This window comes from Mandrillus leucophaeus, unplaced genomic scaffold, assembly GCF_000951045.1.
Source record: "Mandrillus leucophaeus isolate KB7577 unplaced genomic scaffold, Mleu.le_1.0 Scaffold914, whole genome shotgun sequence".
In the NCBI taxonomy this organism is placed as follows: domain Eukaryota; kingdom Metazoa; phylum Chordata; class Mammalia; order Primates; family Cercopithecidae; genus Mandrillus; species Mandrillus leucophaeus.
Genome location: NW_012109964.1, coordinates 372,030 through 385,228, shown reverse-complemented (window position 1 = coordinate 385,228; position 13,199 = coordinate 372,030). Strand labels below are relative to the sequence as shown.

The 13,199-nt window shown below is 37.8% G+C and overlaps 1 protein-coding gene across 1 annotated transcript in view; it reads left to right on the top strand.

Moving 5' to 3' along the window:
• Positions 1–13,199, top strand: part of RNF150 (ring finger protein 150) — a 245,405-nt gene that overhangs the window by 215,608 nt on the left and 16,598 nt on the right. The window contains exon 4 of the mRNA XM_011969844.1: positions 1,740–1,822. Within this exon, the coding sequence (XP_011825234.1) occupies positions 1,740–1,822 (83 nt within the window). The remainder of the gene's footprint in view (positions 1–1,739; positions 1,823–13,199) is intronic.

Sequence of the window (13,199 nt, the reverse complement as noted above, 5' to 3'; positions counted from 1 at the left end):
ACTCTTCTTAATTAAACATAATTTAAAGTTTCTTATAAAATGCATATACTATGATAATAAAATAGTTGTATAGAAAATATGAGGGCTGGGCACGGTGGCTCAAGCCTGTAATCCCAGCACTTTGGGAGGCTGAGACGGGAGGATCACGAGGTCAGGAGATGGAGACCATCCTGGCTAACATGGTGAAACCCTGTCTCTACTAAAAACTACAAAAAAAAAACTAGCCGGGCGCGGTAGCGGGTGCCTGTAGTCCCAGCTACTCAGGAGACTGAGGCAGGAGAATGGCGTAAACCTGGGAGGCAGAGTTTGCAGTGAGCTGAGATCCGGCCACTGCACTCCAGCCTGGGCGACAGAGCGAGACTCCATCCCAAAAAAAAAAAAAAAAAACTGATAAGTGTATAAAAAAATAGATGAAGCCAGAATGAAATTAGTACACAAATGGATTATCTAAAATGTGTAATAGAAATGGGTCTCAAAATTAAGTTGGGGCTTTCTAGCAGCCAGTGCAAAGGAAACAATATTCAGTATTCAAGTAATATTTCATGAGTTTATTCCAGTGTCCCACAAGATAAAATCAAAATGGTTGTTCCTGATGTTATGACCTGAGAAAGTTTTTCATGAATCTTTGCAAGCAAGACAGCTTTCTGTGCTGAGCTATGTTCTCCACTCAAGTCTACAGTATAAATGCAGGAAGTATATTCAATCCCTCTGAAATCCAGTATTCAGAACCCCAAGGTTGACAGGTGGTGTGGCTCATGCCTATAATTCCAGCACTTTGGGAGGCCAAGGTAGGTAGATCACTTGAGGCCAGGAGTTCAAGACCAGCCTGGACAATGCAGCAAGACCCTGTCTCTATAAAAATTTTTAAAAAACCAAAACACAGAGCCCCGAATTCATTTCAATAGTCTCCTTCACTGTAGAATGGTATCATAAAGCCAGAAGCAATAGTATATCTTGAGGAGGAAAAACAAAGCAGGCCTGCCCAGGTGTACGGGCTTCTAAGGGTCTTCCTTATTCCCTAGGCCAAGTTAGAGCAATGGATTACAATACATGGGTTTGGAGCTCCTTGGGGCAATGTAAGGGATTTACAACTCCACATATAAGCAGGTATTGTCTCTATTCTGAATAATTGATTTATCTCACAAATTATGTGCTATTATTTTTCAAGTCTATAAAAACGCCACTGGGCTTATAAGATAAAATTTATTTAAAGGCATTACTAAATTTAAAGTATATTTTAGTCAGTATGTTATTTCCCCTCAATCAGAGAGTAATAAAAGGACAAGGACTATTACATAAGCACTATCTTATGAGGCATCAAAAGAGGTTTATATACTTGAAAAAAATTGGAACTACCATTTTGTGTTAATATTTATTTTATACACTAGATTCCAGAAGAATGGATAGATTAAATAGCATTCAGGTGATTCACCATAAGCATTATTTCTCATCCTGAAAATTTAGATATCTTGCCTCTAATTATAATTAATAGCATTTTTAGTAATGTACTTTAGAAAATGGTTTTCCTCACAAAAGCACTTGAAGCGGAACCTAGAAACAAAAAGTAGAGGTTGGAAGGAATGGAAACTAGTCCAAATGATGGTAAATTTGATTTAAAAACTGGCACCAGCACTACCGAAAGCTTTGCTCCAGGCAAGCTCTCCTTGGGTTTTGGCTTGGATATTTACACAAGAGATGAAGCTAAGAAAACAGGCTCATCTGTGCTTCCTCTGTTGCAGGAAACAGAGTCCGATTTTGACAACTGTGCAGTTTGTATTGAAGGGTACAAGCCCAATGACGTTGTCCGGATCCTGCCCTGCCGGTGAGTCACTAGGCTGCCTGCTTTTGATTGGGTTGTGTGTGTGGAGCATGCCTGCGTGGCCTCCCTGGCCCAGACCTGCCGGGCATAGTGCTGCCAGGTCAATCTGCCTCAGCATTTCCATGTTTCCATTGCAGACAACCCAGACATTCTTGTTTTTGTATAACCTTTGTCCTTGAAAACACTGTGTCATGAAATGTGTTTCTGATCCCCTATCCCCTTTGCATCAAAGGAAGTATACTGCTATGAACTAGAACTTCATGATACAGAAATTTATGATGTGGCCACCAAGTACAAGTTTTCTTGAACAACAGATCTTTGATATTCAGAATCAATTCTGGCTTTTACCAGTACTATTTTAATTAAAATAATAAAAAATTAATTAAAATCTGAAAAAATTTTTGTGAATTATCATGAACAGTGTGGTAATTAGAATATGGTCAGAAGTAAGTAGGAAGCCAAGGACAGATACCGTGCCCTTTCTTTTCTTTTTTTTTTTTTTAACTAACAGAAAGAGAACGTGACACTCAAATTCCCACAAAATTCTTGCATCTAGGGGAGGATGCCAGGCATGGATAGTTGGGGAAACTCCCCAGGTGATTCTCATATAACCCTATTCCCTCTCCCTAATTGAAATTCACGAGAAGTTGTCTGAATTTTTAAATTGTTAAAATTAAATAAATTTAAATACTTAAATCTTTTAAAAGTCACATAAAATCCATCCTCCTTCACTGATAACCTTTTTTAGTGTTTTTTTTTTCATCTGTGTAAATGTCCCAAAAATAAAAATGAAATTATGCCTTAGTGGGAGATTCTTCATTTAGAAAGACTGGCTTTCAATATTCTTAGATACTTTAGGCCAGGCACGGTGGCTCACACCTGTCATCCTAGTGCTTTGAGAGGCCAAGACAGGAGGATTGCTTGAGACCACGATTTCAAGAACAGCCTGGGCAATAAAGCAAGACTCTGTCTCTACAAAAAAAAAAGTAAAAATTAGCTGAACATGGTGGTGCTTGGGACATGGTGGCACTCGCCTATAATCCTGGCTACTCAGGAGGGTGAGGTGGGAGGATCCCTTAAGCCCAGGAGTTCAAGGTTATACCGAGCAATGATCATACCACTACACTCCAGTGATCACACCAGTGCACTGGGCGACAGCAAGACCTTGTCTCAAAAAAAAAAACAGTTCTTAGAGACTTTAAAAGTAAAGTAGGAAAACATATACCACAAAGATATAAGACAATTTACATATTCATAAAGCAATGCAAACTTAAGGACTGTTTACTAGAACTACAAAAGAAACAAAAATTACTTTAGAGGAATGGCTTAATAATCCCAAAATGACAAAGAATGGACCAAAAAAGAAGTGACAGGATACTAAAATTGATGCATAAACTCCCAAGGGAAACAGACCTTGGTTGAAATGTGCATAGGCAAATTGATCATTAGGAAAACAGGCGTTAGGGAAGTACATCCTGGTGGCCCCAGCCAAAGCCTTCAATTGTGATTCACTTTCCCTTAGTTTGTAGACACCTTTCTCTGAGACGAAATCATCAACAGAGATAACTGAAGATTTGGTAGTTTCCTTCATATGAGGATTTGCTATGTAAGTTCTTTCTAGTTATTACATACACTTAGTGTTTACTCAGTGATTTCCAGAAACACGGGCAGACAAATGCAGTATGTGAACTACAGAATGCCTCTTGGAGCAACATCTTGTATCTCTGCAGTATTTTATTAAAGGTTTTATAGAGCGTCTTAGGCCGGGCGCGGTGGCTCACACTTGTAATCCCAGCACTTTGGGAGGTCGAGGCAGGCGGATCACTAGGTCAGGAGATCAAGACCATCCTGGCAAACATGGTGAAACCCCGTCTGTACTAAAAAAAAAATACAAAAAATTAGCCAGGCGTGGTGGTGGGCACCTGTAGTCCCAGCTACTCAGGAGGCTGAGGCAGGAAAATGGCATGAACCCAGGGGGGCGGAGCTTGCAGTGCGCGGACATCATGCCACTGCACTCCAGCCTGGGTGACAAAGCAAGACTCTGTCTCAAAAAAATAAATTAATTAAAAATAATAATAATAAAGCCTCTTAGATATAAGCAAATAAAGTGCTTTCCTTTATCTTTTTCTTGAAGATTATTTAGAGCCCTATGTGATTACTACTAATAAAAAAAATTCAGAGCCGATTAAAGTTAAATATCTGCATTCTTCTGAAAAATCCAAAGATTTTACAAATGTAAATTAAGAAAATCTGTTTTAAAAATTATATACATAGTATTACTTTAGCTCTACAATTCATACAGTATAAAATAGTTTATTCACTTAAAGCTCTCTCATAAATAAACTTCATGTTACTACATATATATCTATAACTGCTAGAGATTGCATAATATCCAAGTCATAGATGTACCACAATTTAATTTTCCATATCCTTATTTGGGAACATTTTTGGCTGAGTTCAATTTTTATTTATGACAGATTGCGTTGTTTTAACAGTGTTTAGATTTTCATGATGTATTATTCCAGATCTCCTTTTATATTGTAATTTTTTGGAAATATTAACCAAAAAATAGCATTTTAATATTAACCACAGAAAATAAAACCTTAGGGATTTTAATATACATTAGCCCTTGCTCTTGGCTAGTTTAGTTTGGCTTCAGGCTCCTCCTTGTTTAAATGATTATTTGATTCTTATCTCATTCCTTGATTTTGTTTCATGTTCCTTACTGTCCATCTACTATTATTTCCATACTAGGAACCCTGCTTTAAATAACAAAATGCATTTGAGCATTTTCAAATATAGCTACAGTTAATTACTGTTTGATCTTATACTAGTCACACATATCTATTCTGAATAGCTCATACATTTTTTCCTTGTAGATTTTAAAATCAAGGTATTTTTATGCTTGTTGCTGTTTTCTGCCAGACAGTTTGCACTAATGGATATTATCAAACAAATGCATTGGCGTTTGTTTTTTGCTACATAATTTTCTCTGGGGTATTATTAAGCCTTTGCTCCTATGAACTTCATAGACTCTCCTTCCCATTATCTCCAGGCTGATTCATCCACAGACTTCTTTGCATCTCCTTGGCATAAAAACTGTTTCAAAAAATGTTCCAGTTTATCATCTCCCTTCACTCACTTTTTTCTGTGGTCTCATAACTCCTGACATTCTTGGTGCATCTCTTCACTGTTGTTTTCATTTAGGATATCTTTCCAAATTATACTCTTGTGCCACAACTTTTTCAAAATCATTTTATTGCTTGTCTCTTTCTGAGACCCATGAACAAATTATGATGAATTATTAATAAATGCCTTCCTCTCTTTATTTGTCATAGCGATTACTAAAGTCATGCACATACACACCTACCATTTCTTCCCCTTCATCCTTTCTTCATCCAGTCCCTCTCTAGCATGTGAAGGTGAGGCCCCTGGGAGTGAGCCTGGATGTGTACATCTACCGTAAGGGACAAACCCCCCTCAGCCCACAAAGCAGCTCAGCCTCAGACAAGCCTAACTTCTGTGGTTTAGATTTGATCCTATACACCACTGGGACATTACTCGAGACACTTTGGTGTTGCTACCTCATACGTATGCCAAAATATGCATTATGCTATATTTTAGGGGTGGTTTTTGTATCTAAGGTTAGTATTTGTGATTATGATTTCTAGCCACAAAAGATGTTTCATTTTATTATCTTCTCTTGCACAGAGAGTAAGTTAGCCTCTCTGATTCTTCCATGGCTTTTATCTCATGGTGTCCCTACTGTTCTTCAGGGATTATTCATTTCAGCCTGTTGAGCTTCTCAATTTCAAACACAGTGTCTCAGAAAAAATATGAATTTCTTAGGCACGCCAGAAGTCCTTATTTGCCATTGTGTCAAACCAAAGCAACAGATACACTGTTTCCCTACATTCCTATGAAATTCTCTTCTATCTCTAATTTATCCCTATAGCATTATCACCAATTAGGGAAGATACTAGTTTCTACTACTGTTTTTTTCTTTGATTTTTGCAAACTCTCCTCCACAACAGATGAAAAATGTAAACCCTGTCTAGTAATACACTTTTAGTACCTAAATGCTTCATTTGGAACAAAAAACATTTTGTAGCAACTGTATGCCAGCAACAGTGGAAATCCCCAGCCATGAGAAGACAAATGGCATGATACATGCTCTAAAGGAAATAGGCTAGTGGGAGAGAAAGGAATTTAAATAAGCATTCATGATAGAGAATGGTATGTGTAACAATAATAACACAATGTATTAAAATTTTGGAGGAATTAATACCAGGCACAAGGAAGTTAAGAAAGATTCCACAGAAAAAAAAAAGCAATGTTTTCATATTTTCTAACAGTGGTTTATATTGTCCATTGCATCCTCATTCTAGAAAATTTGTAAAATGGGTAAATATTTAAATATCTGCCTAACTCCTTCATGCAGGTAACTACTGCTATCATTGTTATATATAATCTTCTTTTTGTTTCTTATGCTTATTTTGCAACTTTAAGATACTATTGTCAATATCATTTACTATTCTGTTCTTTTCACATACATTGTAAGAATGTGCTAGAAACGGTATTAGATTATTGGCGGTCTTTTTTAGATTATTTGTGGCTCATTTTGACTTTCCTTTGGCCTTTGATACTATTGACAGAAGCTGATTAAACCCTAAGGTGCATATACCGACCAAAGACCCTGGGATGTTGGTGCTTATATAAAACTCACTCTTCAAAGATCAGGGTCTTTTTCTGGCCCAATCAGAATTTTCTACTGAGATAAAACAGGGAGGTGTCCTGGCCCCCTTTAGCTTATTTTATAATATCCTTTGATGAGTTCTTTGCATGTCACCATCTCGCCGCACTACAGAAGACAGAGAAAAGCAGCTTCTCGTCTTTAAATAGTTAGTTTGATTATGTGGTGTGTAGGGGCAACATGTCCCGCTGGGTTATTATTGTCAGAGCTGGATTACAAACAAAATTCTCTAAAACTCATGTTATCATCTTTGGTAGATGCTTCCCAACTTTTAACTTGTTCATAAACACATTAGAAGTTTAGTATATATAGTCCAAAAATCCAAATGCAAAATGCTCCGTATCTGAAACTTTTGGAGCACCATGATGGTCAAGGGAAGTGCTCATTGGAGCGTTTTGAATTTAGGCTATTTGGATTTGGGATAATGCACACATTCCAGAATCTGAAAAAAAATCCAAAACACTTCTGGCCCCAAGCATCCCAGATAAAGGATGTTCAACCCATACTGCATATAGTTCCATTTTGTAAATAGTGTTTCTCAGAGGATACGCCAAGAAGCAGTGTTGTCAATCCCACCTGGACTTAAATGAGGTCTTATTTGGGAGCAGGGGGAGATGGTGGAATCAAATAAATACCTAACAACACCTATCCTAAAATAGTTCTTGTGGAAAAGCGTTGCACTGCTGCTGTTTAGCATCTGCATATTGAAGCAGATTCCAGCATTAGAGAGCAGCGCTGACTTCTCTGAGCAGCGCCTGAGGCGGGCTCCATCAGTGGCTCTGCAGGCCCAGGTTTTGCAGGCCTGTCTTTACAGCAGAAGTTAGTTTTGCCTGAGCAAGGTTACCTGTTAGATCAGATAATCCTGGAGCTGTGTGGGGGTTGTGTGTATGTGTGGTGTTTGTTTTTCAGGTTTTTTTATTTGTTTGTTTGTTTTTTGGTAAAATGTATATAACGTAAAATTTACCTTTTTAATCATATTTAAATATACAATTCAGTGACATTAAGTACATTCGCCTTGCTGTGAAACCATCACCACTGTCCCTCTCTAGAATGTCTCATCCTCCAACATGAAACTCTGAATTCACCAAACAGCAATTCTTCATTCCCCTAGTCTGGAATTTTGTGCGCATTTTATTTTTAATTTGGGCTTTACTTTTGTTAACAGAAGAAAATGTCAATGAAGGAACTTAGATTTGATTCAAGAATGCAATTAAAGTTGGCTAACTAGAAATTGGTATTTACACACTCAAAACCCTGACAAAGTGATAATGTTATACATTTATATTATAGAAATTGGTATTTACACACTCAAAACCCTGACAAAGTGATAATGTTATACATTTATATTATTATAGAAATTAGTATTTATACACTGAAAACCCTGACAAAGTGATAATTTTATACATTTATACTATTGCTATTGTTACAATACTCAGATGATATTATTCTTGTCATTATCAATGGTACTGCTCTGGTTTCTGTGACCATCGCTAACATCATTCCCACCATTGCTTCTTCCCTGACTTTCCGCAGTAGGCTTCTCACCAGTCTCCCTCCTTCTACTCCTGCTTTTTAATTATGCATTCTGATAAGTCTATTTTTAATTGTCAAGGTAGATTAGCTGGCTTTAGGTACTTTTACAGCAAGTACAACTTCAGACTCATTAAGTATAACAGAAGGGTGACTAAAAAATTATTCTTCAAGAAGATTAATTGGAATGTAATTAGGTCCTTCTGTTTTTCTAAAATGTACTCCTGAAACAAGGTAAATTCACAAGAAAGCTAAAAACATGCACTATTTCATATTAACTCCCTACAGGAGATTTGGGTTGGCTGGTGCAGTTGCCATGGTTTTTATTGGTGATTAAGAAGCAATCTTAGCAAACTTGCCATTGTGTCTCATTTGGATTTTGCACTCTGACTTCTTCGTGGGGACTCACCAGGATAATTCATGTGTGGAATAACTATTTCTCTCAAGCAAGGGGAATGTTTTTATATTGTAGATATGCAACTGTGTTCTAGATTTTTTCTGTTTGTTGACAGAAATCTAAGAGGCAAATTTGTGGCCTACCTAATAGCCAAAAGGTGTTTTTTAGCCCCATCTCTTACTCTGTTTTATGTCTCTATTCTTATTATTTTTTTTCTTCATTTGCTTTTACAATGTATTTTTGGATACTTGCATCTTCCAGTCACTTTAAGTTTTTTTGAATCTGGTGTACCCCAAAACTGGGGCTTAGCTCAGGAGGGTTCTTGGCTTCACTCAGGAAAGAATTCAAGAGCAAACTGACAGTGGCAGAAAGCAAATTCTATTAGAGCCACAGTGTACAGCAAAATGGCTGCTCCATAGACAGAGCCAGGCTATGCCATAGGCAGAGTGGCCCAGAGTAGCACTCATGGATTGCCAGCTAGCTATATTTATACCCACTTTTAAACAGATGCTAAATAAGGGGTAGGTTATTCATGAACTTTCCGGAAAATGAGGAGGGAGTTCTCAGAACTAGATAAGGTCATTTCCAGATCATTGCCATGGCATCATTTATAGACTATCAACTAGAGGTTGCCCTTGTTGCCGTCTTGGTCCTAGCTGGTCTTGGCCAGTTCCTTGGCTACATCCTGGTTTGATCAAGAGGGTCTTGACCAAGGCTCAGAAAACAAGTCTTGCTGATCTCCTACTTCATTTTCTAGAATAAACATGTGTTTTCCATGTCTTCCAAAAGTTTGTCAGCATCATTTTTAATTAATATATAATATCCCATGTGCCATAATTGCCTATTTTTGGACACCTAAATAGTTACACACATACACATACACACACACTTCTTCTGCCATTATAAATAAGGCTGTGATAAGTAGCTCTGTGTCTAGACCTTAGTTCACATTTTAGATTAGTTCCTTGTTTCTAAGGTTATACATTTAAATTGCCAAATTATATTCCATAAAGTAGTATAAAAGGAGCTTTCCAGACAGAGCTAAGAACATTCCAAGCAAAGGTAACTGTGGTGACCTGGAATTGTTAGAGTGTGATGCTTGTGTTGGCCATGGGGCTGGAGAGGAGGCACCCCAGATCCTTCAGGGCCCAAATGTCTGGGCTCAGGGGCCTGGATTACAACCAAGTGCTGGAGGACCCACTGTGAGGGGTTTGGTTTGTGCTTTATACACAACACACTGGCAGCAGTATGCAGCATGGTTAAGAGGGATCTGACTGGAGTCAGAGGGACCAGTGAGGAGACTGTTGCAAAGTCCAGGTAGGAAATGCTAGAAGTCTGAATTGGAGTGCTGGCACTGTGACATAGAGAGGTAGACGTATTCAAGAGAGATTCAGGGGTAAACCAGATGACTCAACGTTTGGAATAATTGAAAATGGCTGCCTGTTTCTCTGGTAGGCAGCTGATGGATACATATATATTTGCTTGCATTTAAAATATGCTCATGTCCATTTGAATTCTAAACAGAAAAAATATATATATAGCAGCTTGCAAACTATCACTCAAAAACCATAACATGAAAAACAGATTTCAAGCACTGAAATGAATTTCATCACTCAAATACACACGCATGCACGTACACACACACACACACACACAAACACACAAACTCCACTTGAGGATCAGCCTTGGCTTATCTTTTTAAGCCTTTCTTCAGAGTTATCCAGTCCCAAAGCACTCTCACAACCCCGTCTCAGAAGCAAAGCTCCATTCTAAATAAATAACTGATTCCATTTGTAAACACTGTGTTACCCTTCCTCTTTCTCTTCTTTCCTTTTAGGAATAAGGTTAAATTTCTATATCAGTTCCAGAGCTCCCCTTTGTAATTTGGGACATAGAATACATTATACTGTTTACTTGTTAAAAAATTTGCAATGTAAGGCTATACTTTTCCAAAGAACAGAACATAACTAAAAGCATTAGTGTTGAAAGAGATGAAGTGGAAATGTATTAAACAGTTTCATACGAGACCAAAAATAAAAAAAACAGAATAAATGGTTCCTGATACAGAGCAGTAATGGTGAAAAGAGAAATAAAGTTTGTACATATAAATTGTGGCAATAGATACCCTAACTTACAAAGGGATTTCTAATGACATTTGAGTATCTGAGTCAGACAGAAGAACCTAAAAGGGATAGACCTTGAGACTTGGAAAAGGACTTTTTCGAGGGCTGTTGAAAAGTCAAAACCCAAATATGGTCTACTAGTTTTAATGAATTAGTTGTTATTTTGTACCATGTGTCAACAATTGACACAACATTCATAAATCATCCCTGTCCATCTAACCAGACAGACAGCTGCTTTTCTGTCTCAGTTAATGGGACTGATGTATATTTTTAACATGGACCTCATTATTAGTTGACTCTTCAAGTCTATTCTGTGAACTCCTGTTCCCAAGGACAGGGGCATTTTTCCCCTGCCAGAGAAGCAACACTGGGAGACATGTAGTGTAAAGCACATGAGAAATAGTAGGGAAATCCATTGGTAAGGCTTTCTAAACACACACAGACTCTAAGGCTCACAGTGACTTGCCTGCCTCCTTCAAATTGATTTAGTGAGGTTTACTGAGCTACTGTAGGTGACAGCACAGTGGCCACACCAAAAATGTCTTATGAACAGTGTCTTGAGTCTGACAGGCCTCAGAAGGTTGTCTGTTTGTTATGTCCTACAGAGCTTCCTTATCCTCATTGGACGGAAAGCCCCCTGGTAGTTCATAGCCTCCTTGCTTCTCCCTAAACTCAGATACAGGATTCACATGTTGGATCCTTCAAGATAACCGAGGCAAAATCAAAGTTGGGCTCTGATATTCATTTGTGAAATTCCCTCTTTGTGGGGCTGGGGCAGCCTCTCATTCAGTCTCCCTGCCAGGGATGACATGATCATAATAAATAGCATAACATGAGGAAGAATTATGTTTAAAAATAAAAGTGAACATCATTTTAATATTTGAAAACTTAGCATTACCATCGAGTTTTACTGAAATCACTGAAAAAAGGCACTAGCCCCTTAACATTTTTAAACCCAGGGATCAGTCTGATTTTAAGATGAGTCAAATGAATTGAATGTATAGACAGAAAATTCCAAGCTCTTTATGAGTAAAAAAAAAAAGAGTTTACAGAATGCTGTACTGTGATGAGGATTCCGATTATGAGTCCTATAACTCATGAAGTCAAAAACAAAAGTGTACTTTCTAGCCAGGCAGAAATGGCCTGTCCTGATTTTACCCTGCCGTGCCTGTTACATAGGCTTGATTAGGAACAGATTTTTTCTAAGTTCCTTTGTTTAAAACAGAGCAATGGATATTAGCTGATTTCCATAGGATTTGACTTACTCTTTTATGCCCATGTTATGAATTGGTCAATCTATTTATAGCTGTTTATAAATGCGTTTTTTAAAAATAACTTTCAAGGTTTCACTGTTAATTGTGCAAAATGTCAAAAACAGAGAAAAGTACAAAGAAGTAAACAAAAATAATCTGACCACCCAGAAATAATCATTATTAATATTGGCATAGTTAATTTTTATAATACACATATATTAATTTTTTTTTTTTTTTTCAGACAGAGTCTCACTCTGTCACCCAGGCTGGAGTACAGTGACCCGATCTCAGCTCACTGCAAGCTCCGTCTCCCGGGTTTACGCCATTCTCCTGCCTCAGCCTCTCGAGTAGCTGGGACTACAGGCGCCCGCCACCTCACCCGGCTAGTTTTTTGATTTTTCAGTAGAGACGGGGTTTCACCGTGTTAGCCAGGATGGTCTCGATCTCCTGACCTCATGATCCACCCGTCTCGGCCTCCCAAAGTGCTGGGATTACAGGCTTGAGCCACCACGCCCGGCCCATATATTAATATTTTTATGTTTTTAAACATTGTAGAGTCAAGCAATTAATACTGTTTTTCTTCTACTTTCTCATTCAACAATAAAAAGCATTTTTTAAAAACTTTAGAAATTATTTTAAATTTTTTGGCTGGGTGCAGTGGCTCACACCTGTAATCCCAGCACTTTGGGAGGCCAAGGCAGGCGGATCACTTAAGGTCAGGAGTTCAAGACAGGCCTGGCCAACATAATGAAACCCTGTCTCTACTAAAAATACAAAAATTAGATGGGCATTGTGCCAGGTGCCTGTAATCCCAACTACTCGGGAAGCTGAGGCAAGAGAATCACTTGAACCTGGGAGGTGAAGGTTGCAGTGAGCCAAGATCGCACCATTGCACTCCAGTCTGGACAACAAAGCAATACTCTGTCTCAAAAATAAATAAATAAATAATTTAAAAATTTTTAGTAGTTGCATAATAGTTCATTTTTAGTGTTTATTTAACTACCCTCCAACATTGTTCAGCATTTAAATTGCTTCCAGTTTTTCATCATTATAAAATCATGAGGTTAGTTGTTTATATATTTATTCTGTATTTATTCCTTCAGATACATTCCTAAAAGTGAACTTAACTAGATTGAAAGGAATTTTAAAGGGTCTTGAAAAATTTTATCCAATTGCTTTCGTGAAAGGTGGTAATGATTGACACCTCACTAGCAGTGTGTGAGGGTGTTTATGCTAGCAGTCTCTCAGAACCATGGAGTAGTAAATGTTTAAAGCATCTTTCTCATCTGACAGCCAAATATAACGGTAATTTTAATTCTCATGT